We start from the raw sequence: 27,136 nt of genomic DNA on the forward strand, positions 1-27,136 counted from the left end.
CCCCTGCTCAAGCAGGTTCCCTACAGTACGTCATGCACAAAAGTGTCCAGGGAGGTTTTGAGTATCTCCAGAGAAGGAGATTACACAGTCTCTCTGGCCAGCCTGTTCCAGTGCTCTGTCAACCTCACAATAAAAGTTGAAATAGAAATTTTCTATGTTTCAGTTTGTGCCAGTTGTCCCTTATCCTATCACTGGGCACCACCAAAAAGATCCTGACCCCATTGTCCTGACATCCACTCTTCAGATCTTCCCAAGACTTGAGAAGATCCCCTCTCAGTCTTCTCTTCTGCAGGCCAAACTGTCTCAGGTCTCTCAGCCTTTCCTCATAAGGGAGATGCTCATTGGAGTTCCTCATCTTTCCAGCCCTCCTCCGGACTCTCTCCAGGAGACTGCTGTCTTCCTTGCACTGGGGAGAACAGAACAGGACCCAGTACTCCGGATGTGATCTCACCATGGCAGAGTAGATGGGGAGGATTATCGGATTATCTCCCTCGTCCTGCTGGCCACACTCTTTTTAATGTGTGCCAGGATGGGACACTGGCCTTCTTGGCCACAGGGGCACACTGCTGGCTCATGGCCAACCTGTTGTCCACCAGAACACCCAGGTCCTTCTTCGCAGACCTCCTTTCTAGCAGGTCAGCCCCTAACCTGTACTGACAGTGGCAGTTACTACTCTCCGGGTGTTGGACTCTACACTTGCCCTGGTCAAACCTCATTAGTTTTCTCTCTGCCCAACTCTCAAGCCTGTCCAGGCCTTGTTGAATGACAACACAGTCTTCTGGTGTTTCAGCCACTCCTCCCAGCTTTGTATCATCAGCAAACCTGCTGAAGGTATATTCTGTCTTGTTATCCAGTTAATTGATGAATGATGTGAACAAGACAAGACCCAGTACCAGCTCCTGGAAGCACCACTCGCTATAGGCCTCCTCTGCACTGCTGAACACAACACTCAGCTTTTCCAGTCATCCAGTTCTCAGTCCACCTTACTATCCACTCATCTATCCCACATTTCTGAAGCTAACCTATGAGAATGCTATGGGAAGCAGTTTCAAAAGCCTTGCTGAAGTCAAGGTGGATAATGTCATCTGCTCTTCCCTCATCCACCCAAGAAGTCATGACAACCTAGAGGTCAATTCCAGATTGGTCAAGCATGATTCCCTCTTTGTGAACCCATTTTCACTACTTCTGATAACCTTCTTTTCTGCCTGGGAGAATAATATAATCCAGCCTAGCACTTCAGTGTTCTCATTGTGCTCAAAGAGGCTATTCACAGTCTCACAGGCTAGTCTGTATTCAGCAGTTTTCATCTCAGCCACCTCTGGAGTCCAGTGAAGAGCAGGAACTGGGTCCTGATAACTTGATCCTTCAGTTCTTCATCTAAATTTCTTGGCCACAATATGACTTTGGTATTTTTTGTTTTATCACAAGAAAAAAAAATAATTTATTTCTAATGTTTATTTCTAATAATAAGTAATTGTGTAGAACTATTTAGAAGTTCATGCTCATGTTCAGTGTTAGAGTCTTTTTTCTTTTCCTTTTGAACAGGTTGACATTGGGTTCAAGTCTCCAGATTATTGAATATGTGAGCCCTTACAAAACTTGAAAGTCATTGAAGTGTAACAAGATTAAGTTATTGATTTCAGGCAAGATTTCTGTTAAATATGTCAAGAGGGTTTCCTTTATTAGAAAATAGCATGATTAAGCTGTTTTATTTTAAAGCATTTTTAGACTTGTACTAATGGTACACAATAATTGTGTTGTGATATAAATCAAGATGTTCAGATTACAGGCATTTTTATTTATTTTTATTTTTATGTATGTATGTATGTATGTATTTATTTATTTATTTATTGCAAATTGGAGCTTCATAATTGTTCTCTTTCTTTTATTTGAGGGGTCTGCAAATATTCACATTGTAAAATATACTGAGGTTAATTGTGAAAATTGTTTGTTTACCTGAAATTAAGCCCATGTATACCCACTCTCTAGTCAAGCCTGATTCATTCAATGAGTATGTTTCAAAAAATTGGTCACTCTTTGATGTCTACAAATGAGAATTTTAATTGGTAAAATCAATTACTAGTACATTGCAGATTATTTATCTAATTCATGATATGAATTCACTATTAGATTTCCTAACAGGATGTTTTCTTTTCATAAAAGATCACCATTATCAATTCACAGTTGTTAGTTTGTAGTTCCTGGAAGTGCGGGAAATGTAGTGCTCAGGTTGCTTTGGCTTTTCATTAACTTCTCTTGAGTCTTAGACTAACCCATAACATTGTGTATAAAAAATACCTAAAGGGAAACCATTGACTTGAACTAATTAGTTCAACTCTCTTCATGTTTATTATAAGTTCCATATACTTCACCAACTCTAAAAAAAAAAACTACTAACAGATCACAATAGTCTGCTGGAAGTAGAAGACTGTTCATCTGGAAAGTGAAAAGTTCCTGTAATTAGTTTTGTGTTTTGTTTTTATGATGATACCTGACATAGGCTGTGTTTAAAGATCATCCTCTGCTCACTACACCTTTCCAGAGGAAACAGGTTTTTTATTGATGTTCATTTGAAATGTTTGCTTGTATGTCCTTTCCAGTAAGCCCATCACTGATGTACACACCTCTGTTTCAATACACCTGGCCCAATGCATTGTCTTTTTCCTGCTACAATTCTCATTTTTAGTCATCTCTAAATATCTCTGTGTTTTTGCATTGATTTAGTTTTACTTCAATCAGTTTAAAAAGTCAAGATATCATATGTGTCAGTATCCATGAGAACCTATACAATTTTGTTTCCTATGATGTACAGTAATCAAAATCTTTTGAAATTTTATGTTATACTTAATTACATAACTGCTCTTTAGGTACGTGCTAGAGCTGATAATCTGATAGATCTAAAGCTGGAATAAACCAGAGATTTATGGGAATAGATTTGCTACAGTTCTGCTATAGAAAAGGCTGAAAAGTTGCCATTTCCCTGTTGCTATATTTCAGTATAGAGTTGGGCACTAGAGGCAGAAAAACAAGGAAGGGGTAAAAGAATATTCCATGCCAAAAGCATGCAGTCTTTTCAACAGACTTTGAGAAGCAGTACAGGAAGTACCAACTGAGCTCATCACCACTAGATCTGCTGGGGGAATGGAGTGTAGTGTAGAGTGACAGAGGGAACACTATCACTTTAGGAAGCAGTGGGAAAAAACCTCCAGTTTGTTTGAGAGGCTTGTGGGAGGGCTCCTCAAGAAAGATCATGCATCTGAAAGCTAAGCTAAAGTGCCTCTATACCAATGTACACAGCATTGGAAATTAGCAGGAGCTGGAAACAGTGGTGAAAAACTGTGATTTTATTTCTGTCACAGAAACATGGTGGGATGATTCACATAACTGGAATACCATCACTGAGGGTTATGAACTTTTTAGAAGGCATAGGTGAGGTAGGGAGTTACCCTCTGGGCTAAGAAGTAGACAGCAAGGTGCTCCCTCTGAAAAACAGCCATGAACAGGTTTTGACACCAAGCCGGGAGAGAGTGTTGATCTGCCAGAGCAGAGAAAGGCACTACAGATGGGCCTGGATAGACTGGATCGATGGACCAAGGTAAACTGTATGAGTTTCAAGAGGGCCAAGTGTCAGGTCCTGCATTTTGGTCACAGCAACCCCAGGCAACCCTACAGGCTTGGGGAGGTGTGGCTGGAAAGCTGCCTGATGGAAAGGGACCTTGGTGTACTGATGGACAGTGGGATGAATATGAGCCAGCAGTGTGCCCAGGTGGCCAAGAAGGCCAATGGCATCCTGGCTTGTATCAGGAACGGTGTGGTGAGCAGGACTAGGGAAGTAATCCTGCCCCTGTACTCAGCACTGGTGAGGCTTCACCTCGAGTACTGTGTTCAGTTTTGGGCACCTCAGTACAGAAGGGACATGGAGGTGCTGGAGCAGGTCCAAAGAAGGGCAACGAGGCTTGTGAAGGACTTGGAGAATATGCCCTACAAGGAAAGACTGAAGGAATTGGAGCTATTTAGTGTGGGGAAGAGGAGGCTGAGGAGAGACCTTATTACTCTGTTCAAATACCTAAAAGGTGATTGCAGTGAGAGCGGGGTAGGTCTCGTCTCACTGCTGACAGGTGACAGGATGAGGGGAAATGGCCTCAAGTTGCACCAGGAGAGGTTTAGTTTGGATATCAGGAAAACTTATTTACAGAAAGGGTGGTTAAACACTAGAATAGGCTCCCCAGGGAGGTGGTTGAGTCAGGTTGAATGGGGACCTGAGTAGCCTGATCTAGTACTTGATCTAGCAGTTGGCAACCCTGCCTGCAGCAGGGGCTTGGAACCTACTGATCCTTGAGGTCCCTTCCAATCCAAGCCATTTTATGATTCTACGACTGTTGAGTGAGCTCTAAAATAGCGAGAATGAAGATTTTTCCTGAAGTCCATACCTTAACAACAATCACAGTCAGCTCACAAAGGTTCCAATTCCACTTGCATGAGCTTTCCTTGGCTTGGTCTTGGAAATACCTTATTCGCCTTTTGAAGTATAGGATTATACTATATTTGAATTTTAATTCTGGCATTGTGAACTGCATGCAGGATATCATGTTATTATTCTGTTTTGTGTGCCATACCCATTGGAAGAGTTAGTTCAGTAAAACACACACACACAAAAAAAAACCCAAACCCATCAAAAACAAACAAAAAACAAATAACAGCAACAACAAGAGCAACAACTAGAACAGAAGAGCATGCAGATAATGACCATGTGAAATAAAAGATTAATTATTTGAGCTCCCATTTCACAACACTCTACAAATAAAACTTACTACATAAAGACTGTATTTAAAAAAGGGTTATTATCTCCTACCGTAGAAGTAGATCTAAAACTACTGGTACTAATACTGTCTTACCCAGTTTACAAAGTAGTGCAATCACCTTTAGCTATTATAAAATAATCCTACAGCCCTGGGACTCTATTCTATAAGGTCATCGCTGATCTTCTCTGTATTTTTGTAGGACTGTAGTTCTGCCAAGCATGTACAACACCTGTGGGTTTGGTTATTTGAATATCTCTGTGTTACATTGCACATCCCTGCTCTATTCTCCATTCTTTGCTTTGTATCTGTGAAACCCCATAAAAGTCAAGGGTAAAAGGGAATTTGACCTCATATTTCCTGAGCACATCTAAGGACTCTCCTGCTAAGAGCAGCTGCAAGGAGTTGTGAACAAAGTGATATAAATGATAGGGCAACAGGTGTAACCTGCAACAGAAAACTCTAACATTATGAATAAAAAAAAAAAAAAAAATCCTTTCTCTTTATTGAAACAAAGCATTTCTTTCTAGAAGAGGAAACAAACACTCTCTTCTGCAGAAACTAAGACCGCCAAAGAGTGTATGCGGACTACTAGACACAGATGTGAACTGCCAACGGAAACATTGTGCTCTTATACCAATAGCAAACAATGTGTTGCTGGAGGCAACATCTATTACCATCACTTGAATACATGAAACTTTGGCAACTACCCATGAATGAAAATAGATTCTGAAATAAGAAAATGCCTTCTTTTCAGCACCTACTCAAATATCTTAGTTTAGATTGTGCTGAAACTAAAGGGTAGCTGATATCCACATTAATTCTGACTGACAATTTTATGGGAAAATCTGGGAAGACCTCTCCCTCAAGATCATTCATATGGAGAACATATTCCAGATTAGCCTAACTGGCTGCCAGATGTCACTCCTATTCCACTGCTAAATAGCTCTGAGTATCAGACTTAAGTGGCCGTCAGCATATTGCAACCTGGAAAGTGGCCATGGAAACTTCTAGCTTGGTATGCAGGGTTTGTTCATTGTTAGAAAGGGTTAAACACTTTTTTTTTTTTCTTTTTTCTGCTTAAAGCACAATAGTGGTGGGGCACTTAAGGAAGAAAGGGTAAATTTCACTACCAAGGGTGTTGTTTGAGACCAAACTAGAGTGTCATTATTGCATAATGCTAATGCTCAGAGCACATCCTGTCACACTATAAAATCAGACAATGTAATCAGCGGCTGGAGCACAGAAGGGGAACAATGTGGCTTTTTGGTCCATTTGCATTACCATCTGGTAAGGAAGAATTATTTCTTACCTACAAACTTCTCCATTTGTTCAACTTAATAAAATGAGATGTTAGAATAGATATGTGACAGTAGGTGATTGAGTGTTTTTCCCCAAAGTATTTACTAACATGATGTATCTGAAACATGCTGAGCCGTTTACAATGACTTCTGACTGTAGACTGTCAGAGTTTTTCCCCTTAGCTCCTTCACAGATTCTGCTTCATGTTGCTGACATGTTTCATAACTTTCGTTCATTGTCTGTCCCTATCCTGCTTGGAGCCTGAGGGTGTCTTTCATCATAATCATTCTTTTTAGTTTCTGCCTGGTTTTACTTTCTTCAAGGGCATATTCACTGAGCCTTCCTTGTCCTGAATGTTTAATTTACTCCCCCAGCAGTTTCAGTGACATCATGCAGGAAGGGAAGCTATTCTTCAGGATTAGAGAAAGTGTCAGTATCTGTCTTTTGTACTATCATTTTGGATGTGGGAGTATGCCCATGTCAGTCTAGTGTTTTGTCTAAAGTTGATGGGAAGACTATTACCTTTTTTGTTCACTCTGAATATAGGATTTCTTTGTGTGTGTGTTCTGTATATCTCTGAATTGCCTTCTAGTAGAGTACAAAAGAGAGACCTGACAGTTTAAGCAGTTTTCTGTGTATCAATGTCAGAATTAGTGGATATTTTCAGTACAGCTCAGAAACTAGAAATCTAGCTTTAATGTGATGAACACTGAAATTCAGCCATCAACAACTCCATCGATGCAGGACTTATGCAGCTAGGACAGAAGGGTTTACTCAGTAACAGCTTTTTACTCGGAAATTTAAGGTCTTGCTGCTGTTCTGTTGCATCTCTCGAGGCCTTAGCACTCCTTACCTCCACAACAAGGGAAAGTCTGTCAGGAACCCCACATCTAGATCTTCTGGAAGAAATTCCTGCTCAGGAATTCACCAGTCCTCTGACAAATGTTGTTACTAGCTTTTTTTGTCTTTTGGTTTAAGACAGAAAAGAACCATCTAATCAAGCCCATTCAGTCTTGAAATACGTTAGCCAGGCTCTGGCTCATCAAAAACTGTTAATTTAGGACACAAAACTAATCTTACAGTATTGCAAACTTAAAGTCCGGGAGCTTTTGACAAAACTAAGAATGCAGGGGAAAGGCTAATACTCTTCTTAACCTCATCCAGCAGCTACCAGAAGGTTCACCTTGGTCAGAGAAGGAGGAATCTCTTTCATTTACTGTTTCTTCACACCATCTGCTATTATAAAAAGAGAAAGATCAAGGTTACATTATTTTATGCTAAAGTTTTTCTCTTCTGACTCCTTCACAGATGGGAAATTGGGAAATGGAACACCTGCAGTCTTACGTGTGGGGTCGGATTGCAGACACGAGATGTCTTCTGTTCTCACTTGCTATCAAGAGAAAGTAATGAGACCGTGATCTTAGCAGATGAATTGTGCCATAAACCTAAGCCATCGCTTGTACAAGCCTGTAATCGCTTTGACTGCCCACCCTCCTGGTACACTACAGAATGGCAAGAGGTAAGAATGTATGAGTTAATCTCATTAATTACTGCTGAAAGTAGTCGTTGAATGCATTATCAGTGAGTTGTTTTGCATTAACTTGTCAATAAAATTCTTTTACTGTACTTATGAACTAGTCAAAAAATTAGAAGTGTGTCTTTTTGCTTGTTAGTGAAAACTGAATCAAGGTTTTAACTGGCAAATAATGACTGTTGCTACTTCTAAAGCAAAATTAACTGATAACATTTAATAGCTGACCATAGATTCCAGATGTAATTCTATGATTGATGTGATTGATGGTCAGCTGGATTTGGATTAGTAATGCCAGGATTTTTAAGAATACAAAGCTGCAAGGATCAGGAAGGAGAGGATTTGTAGAACATGCTGAGTATTCCTTCTATTCTCATATAATTTATTTTAGAGCAAGAATCTCTCCTCATCCTTCAAAGTTACATATGAGCATTGGGTACTTCACTTTATGAAACTCATTCTTTATTACAATATTACTGAAAATTCCCATCTACACAATGGATGTGCACAAGGCTTTTCATTAGGCAGCCTGAAATGAGTTTATTTTCTGCCACTTGGTTGCAAAAGAAAACACTTAAGCAATTCAAAAGACCTAAAGGTGCTTATGTTGGATATAATACTTCATTGGAAGAAATTACTCTCTCCCACTGGTGAAAAGCAAGGGAAAAGTCAATGTACAGAGGAGGTGCAAGCAAAAGACCCATTTAAACATTCAGTTCTGCTAGTGTGAAGATTCATTCCCTGCTATTAGAGAACCGTGAGCACTTGGCACTGTACTTACATGTGACTCCCAGTCTCCATCTATAAAATCTACCCTTGACTTAGCAGCCAGGGAGATGTTAATGCAATAACCTAATGAAGCTGTTAAATCTGTGAAACTGTACTTCACAGGAGACCTCTGGATTCGGGCAGCCATCCCAGCAACCAAAATTTATGCCAGCCTGATGTTCTGTCAAAGCTAGATGACTAGCCTATGGTGTTAGTCCATTGTTTAAAACAATTGAGCAATATTTCATGCTTTATTGTTAATTTGTCTACCAATATTCACATACACATATTTGGTTAGTTGTACTTTTAAATATTTCTAGGCTGTACTCACACATAAATGCTGTATTTGTAAATAGCAAGTAGCTTTCTACTAACATAACAAAATAAAGATAAACTATAAGGTGTGCCTGTGTTCATTAAAACCTATAGTTGGCCACAGTCCTTAGAGAAAACAATTTTCTGCAAGTTTATTTTAACAGTCAGAAGAAACATTCATTATAGTATACTGAAAAATTGATGCTCTGCTAAAAATGGCTGTTGGCTGTAGGCCAGCCTGGAATGTACTAAAATAGTTTCTGCGAGAAATATTTCAAAATAGATTTTTTTTCAGGATTTGAATGTCTTCCTCAGCAGTGTAAACATACACATGTCTGCCTGTCTCAAGTAATGTTTCAGGCTTATTTTATATTTTCTCAGGGACTCTCAAATAACCAGCCTTTTTGCAGGAGATGTAGCAGATCTTAGGGAGGATGGAGCCCAATTAAATATAAAGGCTTTAACAAATATATCAATCAGGAATTAAATTAGACAGTTCAGGTTGCACTTCATGTGTTAACCACTGTCTTCTCTGGACTGGGTGGAGACAGAGGATCTGTGCTGCAATTCACTGCTGTGGCTTAACAAAGGGCACGCTGTAGCTCCTCTGCACTTTGTTCCACAGGCTTTGCAGGATGCTCTGCTCTTTAGATAGCACCTCACCATATGGGCGCTGAATATTTCTTGTGATTAACTTTAGGGGAAAATGGCATAAACTGCACAATTCTCTAAGTGTAGACATCTGCCTCTGGCTAGAAGAATATAGTGCAAGAAAAAGCAGATATCCATCAAAATGAATTTCCATCCTCTCATTTTCTTAAAGGCCTTCTGTCTTCCTCTTCTGCACCACCACCCTCTGTACTGTAGTTTCCACCCTGTAACAATGCCAGGCCTGGCAGTTCTGTCAAACAAGTTTCCCATGGATGACCTCCATTCATGAAAACCTGCATCATCAGGACAGTGCATTGCACTGTATGATTATTACAACCACTTGACTTCTGGGACAGGCAAGAGATGATCTAGATGAGATGTTAGTAGCCAAGACATGGCCTGGAGGCAAACTCAGGCTGTGCAACAGGGATACCAAGCCAGGAGGCTGCTAGAGAGGCCTGCAGACCTTGTACCTGCAGATCTTGCACAGAACTCCCACTGCCCTGGATCCCTGAGAGGTGTTTCTACATGTGTGGAGAGTTGTGCAGGAAGGTGCTTTCTCATAGTAAGAAAGGTCCTATGAAGCTTCACAGGCAATAGAAAGCAACATCTGTTCTCCTCATGGCACAGATTGAAGACATTTCTTCGGTCTCATCTATGGAGTTCATCCTTCTTTTCCAAACTCTCAAAATAGATTTTAAGTAAACAAATAAACAGGAGATTAAAACTTCAATACACAGCATTTTCTCTTCTAAGGCTCATTATGCTTGTTAAGGAAGGATTATCTGAATTAAATACCTTTAAAAACCCCAGTGTTTCTGGCAGATAAACACAGGATAATTATCAGTGTAGTAACATTCCGAGTGATTTTTAAAATATCTCTTTTCAGGTCCAAGACTATGTATTTTTGAACAGTTTTCTTTCTCAGCTAAATGCATTAGGATGTTAATCTTGTTTTCAGTAGTGTGTAGCTGTAGGAAGGTGGATATGTGCTTTCATTTTTACAAGCCTTTGGAAATATTTGTTCTTTAGACCTCAAATGGGAGACACTCGTTAATAAATCTTTGTCTTTCTTTATTTTATGACTAAGTGCCACAGTCTCAGTCTTAGTGTTCTTTTTGTCTTGCTCAGTGCTATCTTCACTCCAAAGATAATCAGAACAATAGCTTAACAACAGAGCTAGCATGGGAAAGCTCTTATCCTTTTCAGATATTTTCCTCGCTATTTTTCTCTATATTGTAAATTGTCCTTTCTAAATATATTAGTGATAGTCCTTAGAAACCAGCTGAGAGAAATGCATATTTTCCCTATATAGATGCTGTATCTTGCTGTAGAACCATAGAATAAAATTGATCTTTCAGAGTAAAGACAGAGCTTGTGCTGTCATAGTCCCATCACCTTAAGCCGAGGGCAGTGTGAAATTGAACAGTTTACTCCTTACCTCTGTCTGTAAGTAGGACTGGCCATAACATTACACCCTTTGAAGATTCAGCCATTGCCAAAGGCACCTGGAGGGGAGACCATCTTCCCTGACTCCTGAACATTCTTCTGCAAGGCCTTTGACATGGTCCCTCACCGCATCCTTCTTTCTGAATTGGAGAAATGTGGATTTGAAGGATGGACTGTTCAGTGGATTAGGAATTGGCTGGCTGGACGTAGCCGAAGGGTTGTGATCAATGGGTCTGTGTCAGGGTGGAGGCCGGTCACAAGTGGTGTCCCTCAGGGTCGGTCTTGGGACCGGTGCTCTTCAACATCTTCATCAGTGACACAGACAGTGGCATTGAGTGCACCCTCAGCAAGTTTGCAGATGACACCAAGCTGAGCGGTGCAGTCGATATGCTGGAAGGAAGGGAAGCCATACAGAGGGACATGGACAGACTGGAAAGGTGGGACTAAGAGAACCTAATGATGTTCAGTAAGGCCAAGTGCAGGTGTTGCACTTAGGCCAGGGCAATCCCAGGTATTTATACAAACTGGGGGAAGATCAATTTGAGAGCCGCCCTGCAGAGAAGGACTTGGGGATCCTGGTGGATGAGAAGCTGGACGTGAGCCAGCAGTGTGCGCTTGCAGCCTGAAAGGCCAACCATGTTCTGGGCTGCATTAAAAAAGGGGTGGCCAGCAGGGAGAGGGAGGTGATTGTGCCCCTCTACTCTGCTCTTGCGGGGCCCCATCTGGAGTACTGCATTCAGGCCCAGGGCCCCCAGCACAAGAAAGATGCAGAGCTCTTGGAGCGTGTCCAGAGGAGAGCCACTAAGATGATCAGAGGGCTGGGGCACCTCTCCTATGAAGAAAGGTTGAGGGAACTGGGCTTGCTTAACTTGGAGAAGAGAAGGCTTCAGGGAGACCTAATTGCAGCTTCCCAGTACTTGAAGGGAGCATATAAACAGGAGGGGGAATGGTTGTCTACAAGGATGGGTAGTGACAGGACAAGGGGGAATGGTTTTAAACTGAGACAGGGGAGGTTTAGGTTGGATATTAGGAAGAAGTTTTTCACACAGAGGGTGGTGACGCACTGGAACAGGTTGCCCAAGGAGGTTGTGGATGCCCCATCCCTGGAGGCATTCAAAGCCAGGCTATATGTGGCTCTGGGCAGCCTGGTCTAGTGGCTGGTGGCCCAGAGGGGTTGAAACTCGATGATTGTTGTGGTCCTTTTCAACCCAGGCCATTCTATGATTCTATGATTCTATAAATATTGGCCATTCTATGATTCTATGATTCTGTGAACATTGAAATTGGTGTCTTTGCCCAAATTCTGTGCAGTATATGCATGTGAGAAGATGCCCATAGGCACGTGCTGAGACTGAGAGATGGTTGGCTTTTCCTCTCTACTTTTAGTGGTAACCATTAGTCCCTTGTGTTAATTGTAATTTTTGCCGACTGTTACATGAGCAGAATAGATCAAAGCAATGATTGCTGTTGGAGAAGCCAAGGCTACAGTTCCACCAGCAGTTTAGAGTGAAATGTGTCAGCATTTCTACTTCTACTAATCTACCAAAGGAGACCATAGCTGCTGTGGAGAGCTCTTTCTTGCCCTCACAGTGCCTACTCCCTTGCATCTCTGGAAGTGCTGTGCAGTCAACACAATGGTCTGGCTAAAGCTAGGCAGAAGTATAATTGACTTTAAGCCTAGACTAACGTTCCACTTTGGCTCATTGTGCAACTACACAAATACTTATGCCAGCATATGGGAAAAGTCAGCAAACACCAGCAATGAGTGGTGGATATATGGATAGTCTTCTCAGGCATCAGCCGTGTCTTATGTTTTCTTAACAATTGTTGAACTAGGCAAAACTGTCTCAACGTGGGTAGATGCAGCCCTCAAGGCTAGTACCCTGGCAAGTCACAGATCTCCTCTGAAAGGAATATAGGAACTGGGTCTGCTCAGGCGCTGTGGGAGGTAGGAATACTGGGAGACACAGTGCAAGCACTTCACCTACCTGGATGGATGAGGTGAAACCCTGGCACGTCTCTCCTTCCTGTGACACAAGCACCCTTCCCTATCATAACAGTGCTGTGAGATCTTTCTGAACACAGAGAAAGAGAGAGCACATCATTCAGATGGGATGTGGCTAAATAAGGATCCTCTCGAGAATTACTGCTTCATACCATCTATAGATCCAAGCAGACATTGCAGACATTTCATGAAATGCTCCCTTTCATGAAATAATGTGAGATCTGGAAGCTTCCACTAGAGAAAAGTCAATAAAGATCACAGAGAAGTGAAAAGGTTCCAGGAGTGAAAGATGGGCGCACGCACAGCTCCAGTGCAGTAATCTGGTTCTGTCCTAGAAGAGCGTTCCTGCAGACTGAGAGGAATCTTTTTACTGTGTTTGGCTCTCTCTGGCATTTGGCATAGATTTTAGTATTGACTAGCTAGTTATTCTTTAGAGAACAAAGCAATGTGCGTGACTGAAGTGCAAGAAGCAAGAAAAGATCTGTTTTGTCTTAATATTTTTTATCTCTTAGAAATGGAAGGTCAGGGAGACTTCCTGGGATTTGTTTGACTGACAGAGGGAACATGCTTTTGTTGTGTTTATACAGTGCCTAGCATATTTTGGCCCTGGTGTATGACTGCAGTTCTTAGGCAATTTTGAAATAATATTTTTTATCATATTTTTCTTGATTTATTCTCTCCTCAGAATGAATTGTCCTCGAATGCTGAAAATCAAAGTATTGTCTTACTTGCTTTAATTTTTTGAAGCTTTATAACATTCTCAGTAGAATAAAAGCTTTTTTTACTCATTAAAGGGCAAAATAAAGATAAATACATTTTTCTTTGTGGTGCTCAAGTCTGCACTTCCATTCTGTCTGTCAAGGAAAATGTACATCCTAAAAAATGAGGTTCGTGATGAAGTTTATGCAGCTCTCTCAGAGAAGGATCTTTCATGGCTCCAAGATTTTTAGAATAATTCCTTTCATAGATGTCCTAGTTTATCTTTTAATTTTTCTTCTCCTGGCTTACTACTTCTTGGATATAATTGCTGTGTTGTGAACTATAAGTAACTTCTGGTAATTTCAATATAGTGTAAGCCCTTCCTCCTCCTTTGCCTGGAAAAGAGATAAATGGGGTTGAGCTGCCTGGAATGCACGGAAGAATCAGGAGCCTCCTACCATCCACAGTGAAAAGTTTGTCAGAAAAAAGGGCTGAGCCACCAAGCTTACAAAAATGATTCAGGAAATCTATTAAATCTGCTTGTTCAAAATTTCCTGCCCTGCATGAGTAGAAAATGGATACAGAGGGGGGATATTTACATTAAAGAGAGAGGGGAGGTGGGTTCTGTGGATATTAATCAGCCAGATTTAGTTTTACTCAAATAAACCTTCCTCCTTACCTTTTGGAAAGAGCACGCACTGCTGTCATGACAGCCATAAATATAAAAGGGCCGCGTGGTTATTTAATCGTTTATTATACTAACCTTATAAACCAACTGTTGAGGCCAACAGCAGATTGCAGCTGGAATACAGCTTTCACATGAGTTAAAAATGAGAGAAATGCTGCACTGCAAGAAGTCTTCAAGGACAGGAATTCAAGTCTGGACAGTTTAGTTTTGAACTGCACTGGTAACAGACCTCATGACATTCAGAAATGAGGAATAAGAAAATTACAAACGGAAGAAAAGGCAAAGTGACAAACTAGGGAAACTCTTACTTATCACACTCAAATTTCCATTCGTTTTTCTCACTAATACAAACCCTTTTTCAATAAGTTGAATTTGAATAAATATTTAGATCATAGCTATTGTTATCTAATATGGATAATAAAATTGTGGAAATGAGTAAGGTCTTGAATTGACTTCTTCTGGAGAAGACATTTCCATACTCTCTCAGCCTGCCAGTTGCACAGTTGGAGCTCAGGCAAAGACACTTGAACCTAGATCCTCCACATCCTGTGCAAGTACCTGATTTTCCAGTTGACAGATAGAGGAAAGGGCAACTTTTCCTCCTCCATGCTGCATTTCTAAGCTGTTGCTTCCATGTTTTCTGTACAAGTTTCTGAAAACAAAATCTTTCAGAAATGCCGAAGCAGTTTTTGTTTGTCTGTTTTTCATTTCATCAAAATACATTGTTTCCACTTTCCCAAATATTTTTGACGTTTTAAAGAGAAATTTGCTTTGACATCTCTGATATTTTTTGTTATATTTTCTGCTTGTCGAGAACTAGATGTTGATTTCTACGAAGACTCATTCTAATTTTTGCTGCAATTTGACACAGTGCAAGTGGGATGCAAGGTGACTGACTTTTCTCCCACAGTGCTCGCAGACATGTGGAGGCGGTGTCCAGAAGCGAGACATACTTTGCAAGCAGCGCCTGGCAGATGGAAGCTTGTTAGAGCTGCCAGAAACCTTCTGCTCCATGCCAAAGCTGGTTTCCCAACAAACCTGCAGAAATGAGGACTGTCCTAATGAGTGGCTTCTTTCTGACTGGTCACAGGTATGCTGTTTGTATGTATAAATATTGTGCTGTTTTTGGTGATTATGTTTTTCAGTCACGTGGGATGAAAGAGCCAAATGAGTTCAGGCTGCACAAGGCCTGCTATGCCTAGTTTTGTCCTGTAATCTGTACTTTGTATTCTAGTAGGTGATGTAATTACCAATAGCTTGGTGGTTATTACCTCATCTCTACTACAGATGCAGTTTAGCCATCCAGCCAGAACAATTTATGCCTTCCTTCTGGCATAAACACAATCCATGCTCAAAACAATAAATTCCTGCCTCTGTACGTGTACAGCCTTTTCATCTGTTCATCCAAGACACCCATGAAGTGTAATCTTCACTCCCTCAGGCTTAGTGCTTTTCCTTCCCAAAAAGGGGAGGGAGGGGAAGGGAAGGGAATTATTTCAGACTTTTGTAGGTATACCACTGGAGATGTCAGGCCTCTCACTCTCAGACGCTGATTTTGTAATGTTAGCTGGTTCCTTCCTTCCTTCAATTTAAGGATGGCCAAAAAAACCTCTTCCTACCAAAGTCTTGCATTGCCCAGGCTTCCTTTCCAGTTCCATATGGCTTAAGAAAAAATTCCTTTACATATATGACAGCAAAAAGGGAAATATAATTTGGGATTTTAATGCCAGTAAGCATGAAAAACACTCCCCCTCTTGCAATCTAATCTCTACTCTCTTTATTCTCCTTCATGCAAAGAGGTAGAGAGTACCTTAATCCTGAAAGAAACACCAGTCACCTCATAGAGCCTACCTGTAGCCTTAATCTGATGGCCTATCTTGACATTTTATTCAAATAAACAATCTCATTAATTCTGCATTAAGACACACCCATTCAGGCAGTGAAGATGGCAATTCTACTCCTAATCTTTCCTTCACAAGAAGTTGCAACGTGCTTTATGTTGACATCCATACAACCCACATTTCTGTATGTTGGCACACTTTAAAATGAAATCTGACTTCACTCTCCTTGCCATTTGTCTTAAAGACTGCTTTCTTGCTCTTTTCACCCCGTCTCTTTTCTCCCTCTTGCTCCATCTCCAATGTGGTTCACAAGTGTGTGTTACATTGTAGACATGGGATCTACAGCAATGGGTTTGTATCCCCTACTGGCTTTCCCCCTGCTTGCCAGCACTTTTAGGTGTGGACATCCCAGTGCAATGCCCTGTATTCTCAATTACTGTGATGCTGTATATACAAGCATGAAATAAAATAAGCCTGCTCAAATTCCCCCAAGCAGTGGCACGCCTATACATTGAGCACTACAGTCTAATCCTAAAGAGTCTGAACTCTTCTGTGTAGATCACAATTGATAACTACCAGGCTGAAGTAACTTATTAGTATCTGAAACACGCATTCATAATTTCTACTAGATCTGTTAACACCATTGCTAATGGTTGTCATTCTGTTTGCAGTGTTCGGTGAGTTGTGGAGAGGGGACCCAGAGTCGAAATGCTATTTGCAGAAAGATGCTGAAAACTGGGGGTTCCATCATCATCAATTCCTCCCTGTGCCCACCTCTGCCATTCTCATCCTTGCTCAGGCCGTGTGCACTAGCAACCTGTGCAAGTAAGTGAAAAATAAACTTAGGAGTGTCTGGGGAAAGGGGCCTTGAATATCCATCACTAGGAAATTCATACTGTCACATGCTTTATAACATTCTTTTGCTCTTGTGTTGCTCAGTATTTGCGGAGTGGCTACTGCAGCTCAGTTTTTCTATCTATGAGCCACAATATTCTTTTTAACAATAACACAAGTCACTGGATAAAATTTACAAATCTTAGTGTGGAGCTGAGTCTGAGCCAATGTGCTGAAAAGGAACTAGTCATTTCTGGAAGAACTGGCTCAAAATTCTGTTCCAAATCTAGATCTAAATTTCACAACTGCAATGTAGAGGCTTAGAAATGCAGGATAGCAGCCTGAGCTACAAACAAGCACTCTGCTAGGATAACTACAAAGAAAATGCTTGGTAAGGGATTTTTTTTTTAAGATCCTTTAAAATAGGTATTTTGTCATTTTGTCATTCAGATCCCTACGTGACTTGGGATTCCTAAGGAATCATGCAACATAGGTTGGATGTATTTCATATTGTTATTCCATGCCTTTTCTGTTGCCCTTCACAAGAGCAGTGGTCTCTCTGTATGATCTTCCCTAGCTTGCAGTGAGCCAGATGGATATGTGAAAGACTGAATGGCAACCCTGCTTCAGCTTAGAGCAGACTATGAACTCTGAAACCTATTAAATGTTGATTATGTCAGGGAGAAGATAAGATCTCACATTCAGAACAAATGATAGGGCCAAATATGGTATGGTATTCACTAACAGGACACCTATGCTATTTTGTTTAGTGCTTTGTAACACAAATATCTGTCATAAGGATCTGGAAACAGAACTAATGCACTCTGATAGTATTTACCCCATATTTTTAATCTTATTCCATATAGTTTTGTTCTGTTCAATGTTATTCCTTCAGTTAGCAGTACTTTCAGTCCTCTTTACTGTTGTGATCTGCAAGATTGTCTTGTGTTTCCAATCTGGGGTGGTAAACACTTATCTTTTTTATCTATTTATTAAACAATAGTCTTCAGTGAAATACATTAACAACAAGAACTACCTCTACACTGGATTTTTCTCCTTTTCATAAAGTTATTGTTCCTCGCACATAGGTTTCTGCATGTATCATGGGCAGGACTATTTTTGCATTCCTGAAATGAGCCTTGTTCTTCTTATTGTGACTGTCCCAACTTAATGTTCAGCAGCTGGTGGCCAGTTTCTCCCATTGTCACCTAATGGGTCAAACGCTGCCGGCACGAAAATAAACTGCTTGTTTTGCTTAATGGTACCACATACTAATAGTATTAATGATATTTCAGGGCACACCAGGCCAGCTCATAAGCAAAGTCCTCATATTATGGCTGTAAAGAAAGTTTACATCCAGACAAGGAAGCAGAAGAAGCTACACTTTATTGTGGGTGGGTATGCCTACCTGCTGCCCAAAACCTCCGTTATTCTCCGATGCCCCACAAGGAGGTTCCGGAAGTCACTGATCTTCTGGGAGAAGGATAACAAGAGGCTCATCAGCTCAGCTCACATCACCATTGCACCCTATGGGTACATGAAAATCCATCGTTTGAAACCTTCAGACACTGGGATATATACCTGCATAGCAGGGCCAGCCCAGGAGCATTTTGTAATTAAACTAATAGGAAGCAACAAAAATCTCATTACTGGGCAGCCAGCTGGCATTAGGGAGGAAGAGGCCATGAGAAAGGCCAGCCTAAATGAAGCCTTGCGAACACAGGAGAAACATATCAATGGGATTCTCTTCAATGGGAGCAAGACTGAAAAGAGAGGGCATCTCACTGACCCTAGTGGCTGGTATGACAGTATTGTCTCAAAGCTGCTACAGCACAGGGGCTGGCCAGGGGAAAATCTGGAGTTCTGGGAAGCCCAGGAGTCCACAGAGAGAAATGTGTCCTCAGAGGAAGACCAGAGCCAGGAGTATAGCCTGCCATTTACTATGGTCACAGAGCAGAAACGGTTGGATGATATCATAAGAAATTTGTCTCAGCAACCTGAGGAGCTTAAAGATATTTACACTGAGCAGCTTGTTGTACAGCTGGCTCATGAGATTTTCAAGAGCCACTTGGAGCATCAGGAATCTGTCCTCAAAGCATCAAGACGAAGAGTTGATTCAGCTTCCATGGAATACCCTTTCCACAGACATGTTTCTGGATTTACCAGCTCCCTGAGGACATCATCTGCTGAAGCATTTCTTCCCACCTCTATGAACCCAACAAATGGCTTACACAGCCCTCATCAAAAGCCTGCCATCCTCCGAAAGATTTCAGCAGCACAACAGCTTTCTGCTTCAGAGGTTGTCACCCACCTGGGACAGACAGTGGTCCTAGCCAGTGGCACACTGAGTGTGCTGCTTCACTGCGAAGCAGTGGGAAACCCAAAGCCCACCATCACCTGGGCTAAGAATGGAGAGGAGGTGAAATACAATGATAGGTAAAATGAATTATTTAACTTTTAAGAAAACAGTTAACATTTTTACTCTTCAGTTTCCATGTTTTAAGGCCAGTCAGTCCTATGGGCAAAAACACTTTTTGCTGTAGTCTGATTTCATAGCTGGAAGAAGGGCTTATATATGTAGTGGCAAGCAGGGCAGTGTAACTGCAGCAAGGTCTGGATGCTGAATCAGTCTGGTATGGCAATCCAGACTTACTTTTGTTTCAGTAAATAAAAAGTTATTTTAAGGTATGGAAATAAATAAGTGCTTGGTGCAATCAACAAACCACTCCAAGTCTAGAGGCTGGGAGCTTTGCTGTATTTTCCTATGTGAAGGTACCATATTTCTGATATGAAATTTCTGATATGAAGATTGGTTTTCGTGTAAAAATATTGATGATATCTGGGTTGTTATCAGAGCTAATCCACAAGATGGATAGGGCTGTTTTGTGACTCTGGTGTTGTTTTAGACTGGTTCCAAATTCAGAAGAATATTTGTGAAGTATAGAGTTTCATTACTCATCACAGAGGTACATGAAAATAAATCTGAGATTTAATTTTCTGTCAAGTATCATGCAGTATCGTTCCCTGGGGAAGGGTTCATCCTCTGTTAGAACTGCATTTCTCACAATGTTCCAGCAAGGTCTCTCCACCTGTCTTCCACACAGGTATCCATGTGTAAAATTTCCCCAGGACACAAGTCAGTGGGCACTATAATCACCATCCCCTGTGTATGTTCTGAGAGAGGGTGAAAAGCACACTAAAGGACATAAAGGGAACTTAATATCATTAGAGAGTTGCCAGGTAGAAGGCAACAAAGATGATTAAGAGTCTAAAGGGGAAGACATTGCTGAGGTCCCTCACCTTGTTCAGCCCAAAGAAGAGGCAGAGGAGCAGCACTGAGCTCTGCTCTCTGGTGACAGTGATGTGAAATGAGGGAATGACATGGAGCTGTGTCAGGGGAGGTCAGGTTGAGGATTAGGAGGAGGTTCTTCCCTGAACAGGCTCTCTATGTCAGTGTTCACACCTGCCGGAGTACAGGAAGCATTTGGACAACTCTCAGAAATGCAGTTTGAATTTTGTACAGTCCAGTGTGGAGTTAGGAGATGAACTCGATGATCCTTGTGATTCCCTTCAAACTTGTCATATTCAATGATTCTATGACAGGGATTCTATGGTAGGGAAACATCTTTTGAATTTAAGGATGGTTTCAGATAAACACGATTGGAACTGTATTAAATGACAGAACACAAGCTGGCTACTCCATCTGAAATCAACACTAGTCACATTAGTGGTTAACAGTGTGGAACCATACTCCATGGCTATTTGCAGCTTTCACTGTCATCTCAACATACTTATGTATATACATTACTATTCTGATATGAGTTGGTGCATCCTCACCCATACGAACTTTCTGTATATTGCTGTCTGCCACTGAGGTGTAGTTTGAAAACTTCAGTAACAAAGTACTTCTACCTATGTACCACAAAAATTATTACCTTTTTCCTGTAGGTAGCCTTTATCTTTAGATCACTCCACTTCATTCATCTGCAAAAGCACAAAAAAACAGACTATTTCAATTCTAGTTGCATACTTAATGTGTTCATACCATATGTTTTGCTCGTGTATATGCTTCAGATTTTCTGCTTTTGTGCTGTTCTGTAAGGAAGTGGTATGTAAGTATAGAAAGGTAAAATATGGATGAAACAGTGGTATTAGCTGACATGATTACAGTGAAATAGTCCAAGGATCTACAAGGAGTAATTTCTGCACAGGATGGTAACCTCAGTTAAGACATCTGAGTGTGTCATCTTAGAAATTAATGAGAAGAGACAGAGTCAAAGTGAAAATTAGGTCACATTGCAGTGTATATGAATTGTCAGTGTAGTCTTGATTTAGTGAAGATAAATTGCTTCTTCTGCATAGTTATACAATTAGTTTACTAGTTTCTTTCTCACTTTGGCAGCATAGCAATTCCATAATCACTGCTTTTTCTAATGTGCTGAATTTTCTGGTTCTTTTCTCTCTTTCTATGTCTGATGGCTATTCAGTATAACAGGATTCACATTAAAAAATGAAAATTTTTGCAGGGGGAAGGGAGACAAAGAGCAGGGACGTACCTCTTAGAGAAATCACGTGCAATCTTAATCAAGACTGGGGCCTATCATATCACTTTATTTGGCCACACTCCTGTGAAAGTATATTCTTGGCCCCCAAAAAGTTGCATACATAGACTTTCATTGCCATCGATTACATCCTGTTGGAATAGTGCCATTAAGGGATTTTTTTTTTCTCTCTATGTGAAATGATTGAAAGGGAAGTGAGGTTACATAAAGTCCATGTGTGGTTAACTCTGGATGCCATGTTCATGAGAAAACTGTACGTTCATCTCACAGCATATAAGCAGCCATAGTGTAGCTACAGACATATTTGTTCAGTTGGTGATAAAACAGTCCTATGATTTCTGCACTTTTCATTTGGATTATATATTTTTTTATTTTACATTGCCTTTCTTTTCCGTTCAGTTTGGCTGACATAGGATTAAGATATATGCTGCACTTCTGAATAACCAGTCAACTATGTTAGCTTAAATTTTCTATTATAAAGACTCAGTAAAGCATAGTTTATTTGCAGGTTAGTGGCATTAATCATTGGCCCCTCTTCTTTAATGATTGAGGCAGAAGGATTTTATCAAATTTCTTCTCTATTCATCATTTGCATTTACCCTAGCTTGGGGGGTAGGGGAAGAAATGAGCAGTGCTCTGAGCTTCAGAGATACTCAGCATCTGTAACCTTAGAGTTAATGCGAGTTTAGAAATTATAGTGCTTATGAAAAATTGGTTTGTGAATGTTTTTCTGGGTTCTTCACAGCTGTGCTCTGGCTTTGGTTCAAAATGCTTTTACTGGTTGCCAATCAGCTGTGTAAATGAAAGCCACAGTTTAAGCAGTCTCCCACTGTATAGCAGTAAGCTGCGAGGTCATCTGTGTGTGGTGGTGCGTGGTAAGCTTGAGCTATCTGTCAGCTCTGCAGTTTGTCTTCTTTGTACTCTGCCATCCACTGAATGAAAAAAAAAGGAACTCAAGCTCTACTGAGACTCTGGTTGTACATGTTTTGTGCTGTGATTTTTGGAGTGTAAGCTACCATTTTTAGGGCAGATGATGGCTATCTGTAGTGTATATTATCTCATATGAGAAAAAGGCACTGTCACAAATCACGACGTGGATGTTGTCTTGACATGGCAAGGTGTCCCAGCCATGAATGACTTTCTATTGCTTATTTCAATGAGCAGTGCAATCCACCTTAAAAGTATTTATGACTCCTGCTACATTGCTTCACTTGCAAAAATGAATTTGTTTAGCCTAAGTCTCCATACTGGCACAACAAAATGTAACACAGTCCCAACAAAAGTATTCACTTTCACTTTTCAGTAGAATAAAAGCTATGTGGTTCCAGTTGAAGATCTTTGACTTCAGTCTGTGTATTCAATGTGAATGCATAAATAAGACCTCTTCTAAGATCAAAGTGTCAGGTGGATAACAGCATCTATTCTAAATGCAGCTTCAGAGCATTCTAGTATCTATCCCAAAGCCTGGAGAATTCTATAAATGCTGGAAAATGTTTGGTTTCCAAAAGAATCAGATTTCTTTCCTTTGAAAACTATTTTAAATGTGAAAATATCTGGGGGATTTGTGCTTTGTTCAGTGAGCATGGTAAGACATATCTCTTCTTCCACGAATGCTGTGATTTCCATCAATAGTAACCCTTTGATATTAGATAACTCAACATTTCTGAAAGAGCAGTGTATTTTCCCAGTAGATGTGAGAAGAATCTAAATAGTAGGTGGTACAGAGTCTGTGCTAGGTGCTTGCTACATGCCATCTGAATTAGTCACTGATCTAGGTCATGTACAACATATTTTTTTGTCTTGAAGACAGTGCAATGAGGAGAAACTGAGATGAGACTGATTAAACATTAAGCTGTATTATTTTAAGTCCATTAATGAGTTTCTGAAGACACAGTGGTGACAGAAAGAATTGCTGCAGCTGGTATTTTTTATACTGCTGACAAGCAACTGAAAACCTAGCAAAAATAGCAGTCTATGAGCAAATAGGGAAACCAGCCAAAAATCATTCTATACAAAGGGGGACAACAAAGGTTCTACTTTCAAGAAAAGCAGCTATGCCAAACTGTGACACACAAATAACAGAATTACTGAAAAGAAGAGGACCTTTACTTTCTAGAGAAGGACATTAAGAGTAGATTGAAGAGATAAGTTGGGTCTGGTTTGGAGTTTTTATTTTTAAAACCTGTTGTCTATATGGCCTATTTCTATTCCTAGAATTGTGGAGTCACTTAAAGTACCGGAGATTTACATCAACAAAGCTGATTAACAGCAAATAAATAATCTTTTGTGTTTTTCATGGTATAATATTAAGAATCCTCTTTTCTCAATCTGGAGGGGACGGAAACTTTTCTAAATGTATTTTTAGGTGTTTATGTTTATTTGATGTAGGACGGACTGGTCAGCCCCATCAATATATTTGCACACATGCAGACAGCATATGCGCAGTTTTAACTACTCTATACAAGTTTAATATAACTGGGGTAAACTCTGAAATTCTATGTAGAGTCTGTACAAGTCAGTACTATACAAAAAAGTTTACCTGGGAGATGCTGGTGCATGCTAACACAAGATTTATAGGTAAAGAAATGTGCTGGCCGCTAACATTGTGAGCAGCAGTTAACTAGAAATCTCCCTTTCATAAGTAGCATAAAAAAAAAGAGCCTTGAAATAAGAAGTGTGCAGGGGATTATTTCCACCACTGTGGCTTTTTTGCTGTGCAAGCAAAGATGCAATTTTAAAAATGATTAATGTTTGTATTGTAAATGTGCATTTTACTAGGCACTTACAAAACCTGGTTGACATTAGGCAGCTCTCTCCTCTTATTATTGGTTATTATTATTATTATTATTATTATTACTCAGAAAAGGGTCAAAAAAGAATTTCAACTAAATTCCTTTTCTATAATATATTTTGATGTATGGCCCTAATCTGGTTTGTTTTAGAGAGCTACCACCCACAGTGTTTTGCAAGATCAAGTATCTCCTGTTTTTCTAGACCAGAAGACAACAGTTTTTATTTAAGGAGAGTTGGGAAAGAAGCTGATCAGTTCCCAAATCTGGGTGGACGTTTTTTTGCACGTGTTTGGTAGACATTCTCCTCCCCCACTTTCACTCTTACCACTGTCAGTCACAGCTGCAGCTAAGAAGTTTATGTGGAACAACTGCTTAAAATTTCTGATGAGAAATTTAATTTATCTTTATGACTTAGCAACTGTTTCAGCTACAAATTAAGAGCAATAATCATGGCATGTGTAAAATGAGAGTATGTGAACATGGATGAGAGCCCACAGCCTGAATTCTTGCTTATACATCAAGTACTCATGAAGTTACATCACTGTAAAAACTGACTGTGAACAGAAACAGTTCATTACAGCACTAAGGCTGTATTCATCCCACCTAGCTATGGGCAGTGTGCTGACACCACACTCTCAGGCCTCTTACTGGCAGAGACAGTTGGCTCAGCCCAAGGAGGAGATGAGTATTCTTTTCTGTATTCACTGACTACTGCAGCAGTAACAAAGCTACTAAGTTTGCACAAACTGCCTAGCCATCTAAGAACCTGGAGCATATTTCAGACTTTGTACTTACTTGGAGCTTATGAGACTTTATTCTCCCAGCTTTAGGAGGTTGTATAACTTTTCTTTTGCAATATGATGTCTTTTTCTTTACTACTGCTCATCCTGCTTGGCCAAACTGGAAGACAGACAGGGTCGGCAACTTGACTGATATCACATATGAAGTAACACAGCAGAGGAGGAGGTTTCACATGCCACAGACATGTGTACTAGGCACTGGGCAATCTTTCTCAAATACACGTAGCAATAGTATCAGTACTAGGAATTAGGCTAAAATTTAGTTTTAGTAATCACAACTCACAGCTGCAGTGTAGGATTTTGAATTAATTAATTGTGTTTTAAGTATAGCCTTAAAGCTTGACCTGTAAAAAAGATAAACTCATGTAGATATGTAAAAATCCAACTAAATATATTCATTCTCACACAAACTGAGACCTTTACCTTCTTTCTGCTTTACTCCAGGATGCTACTTCAGCCTGATGACTCCTTGCAGATTCTAGCCCCCGTGGAAGCTGATGTGGGTTTCTATGTTTGTAACGCATCTAATGCTCTGGGTTCTGACTCTGTGTCCATTGCTGTCACTCTAGCAGGTAACAGTTCATTCATTTTGATTGCACAGTTGTCCCTGCCGTTTGTGTGATTCTGGACAGAAATAGTTTGCTGGGGACCAGGTGGGTCTGGAAGATGGGTGGGGAAAGTGGATTAACAGAGATACATAGCTGTAAAAACGAATCCCTGAGTCACAGTCGAACTTTCACAGACAGTTCATGAGATTTGTGTTTCTACAAGAGATCAGTGCTTTTTCTCACTTGCTAAATCGGAAGTGCATTCTCAAGACAGTGCTTGTCCTCATTATTCTCAATTACAAGCAGTGCATTCTGAGCTGTCCAATTTGTATGCTTTGTTTTAAACCTACTGCTGGTCTTTTCAAGTTTGACAGACTGACCCATTATTGTTTGTATCAAGTTTGACAGACTGACCCATTATTGTTTGTATCAAGTTTGACAGACTGACCCTTATTCAGATGTAAGTTTAGGAAACTAGCAAAATACTAATGCTGAAGAACTAGCCCCATGTCAAATCATGCCCTGTAGTGTGGCACAAACATTGCCAACGCTCTCAGTTGCTGGTTAACAAAATATTAACTTCTGTGTTTATATTTCTCTAGTAACAGTTCTGTTCTACAGAACACTAAATATCCTTTGTTAGTTTAGATTTCAGTGCTAAGGAAACCCCGCCCAAATAAAAGACAGGAGAAAATAGTAGTGCATAAAACCAACTTCTTCAAAGCAAGTTATTAGGCATTGTCAGCAGCCTCACAACCACAACAGGATTGGAGTACCAGGAACACAGCGGCAAATGTGAATTAGAAGCTATTGGGTAAAGACAAAGGGATAAATGAGAGTTGCAGTTAAGGACTGTGGCAAGACATTGCAAAGAAGCAGGATCTTACTTGTCACAAAGACAAAAGGAAACTTATTAGGAATGCTGGAAGGTGAATTGACTTTTCATAACTCCCCATTTCATTGTGCCCACTACAGAACAGGGAAGCGGTTAGAGGCCTCCACTGTATATATACATATGTTTTTTACACCAAACACACAGAGATTTTCAGACCGGACAGCCATGAAGAAAATCTAAGTATGCAACTACAGGTAGCACTGAAGTTCTCACAATTAGTAAACCAACCAGAAAGAGGCTCTGTCTGTCCCATAGGAGGAGAACATCAGAATCACTCAAGGCAGAAAAGGGAGAGCTATTTATTACATATAGACAAAACAAGAAACTGATCTTTTTGCACTACTGCAGATCAGGGACAGCTTTGTTGAAGCCAGGACAGCAGGGCAGTAGTGTTGCTGCTATGGTACTGTAGTAATATACTAGAAGCAAGTGAACAACAAACTTCCAATCTTGATGGTTCTATGATTCTGTTTCATTTGAAAATACAGCACTGAGACAAAAACACCCCAACCCTATACCACTTAAAGCAGTGTTGTCATACTGTGCCCATTCTGCCAACATACAATAATAGAATCACAGAATGACCAAGGTTGAATAAGACCTCCAAGATCAGCCAGTCCAACCGTTCACATATCATCAGTGTTTCCTACTGAACTA

The 27,136-nt window shown here is 40.4% G+C and overlaps 1 protein-coding gene across 2 annotated transcripts in view; it reads left to right on the forward strand.

Moving 5' to 3' along the window:
* Positions 1-27,136, forward strand: part of ADAMTSL1 (ADAMTS like 1) — a 439,216-nt gene that overhangs the window by 374,231 nt on the left and 37,849 nt on the right. For both annotated transcript variants that reach the window (XM_004949124.5, XM_429157.8), the window contains 5 exons: positions 7,410-7,620; positions 15,118-15,297; positions 16,720-16,873; positions 18,178-19,318; positions 25,481-25,608. In XM_004949124.5, the coding sequence (XP_004949181.2) occupies positions 7,410-7,620; positions 15,118-15,297; positions 16,720-16,873; positions 18,178-19,318; positions 25,481-25,608 (1,814 nt within the window). The remainder of the gene's footprint in view (positions 1-7,409; positions 7,621-15,117; positions 15,298-16,719; positions 16,874-18,177; positions 19,319-25,480; positions 25,609-27,136) is intronic.

The sequence above is a fragment of the Gallus gallus genome, chromosome Z (genome assembly GCF_016699485.2).
Source record: "Gallus gallus isolate bGalGal1 chromosome Z, bGalGal1.mat.broiler.GRCg7b, whole genome shotgun sequence".
Taxonomy (NCBI): domain Eukaryota; kingdom Metazoa; phylum Chordata; class Aves; order Galliformes; family Phasianidae; genus Gallus; species Gallus gallus.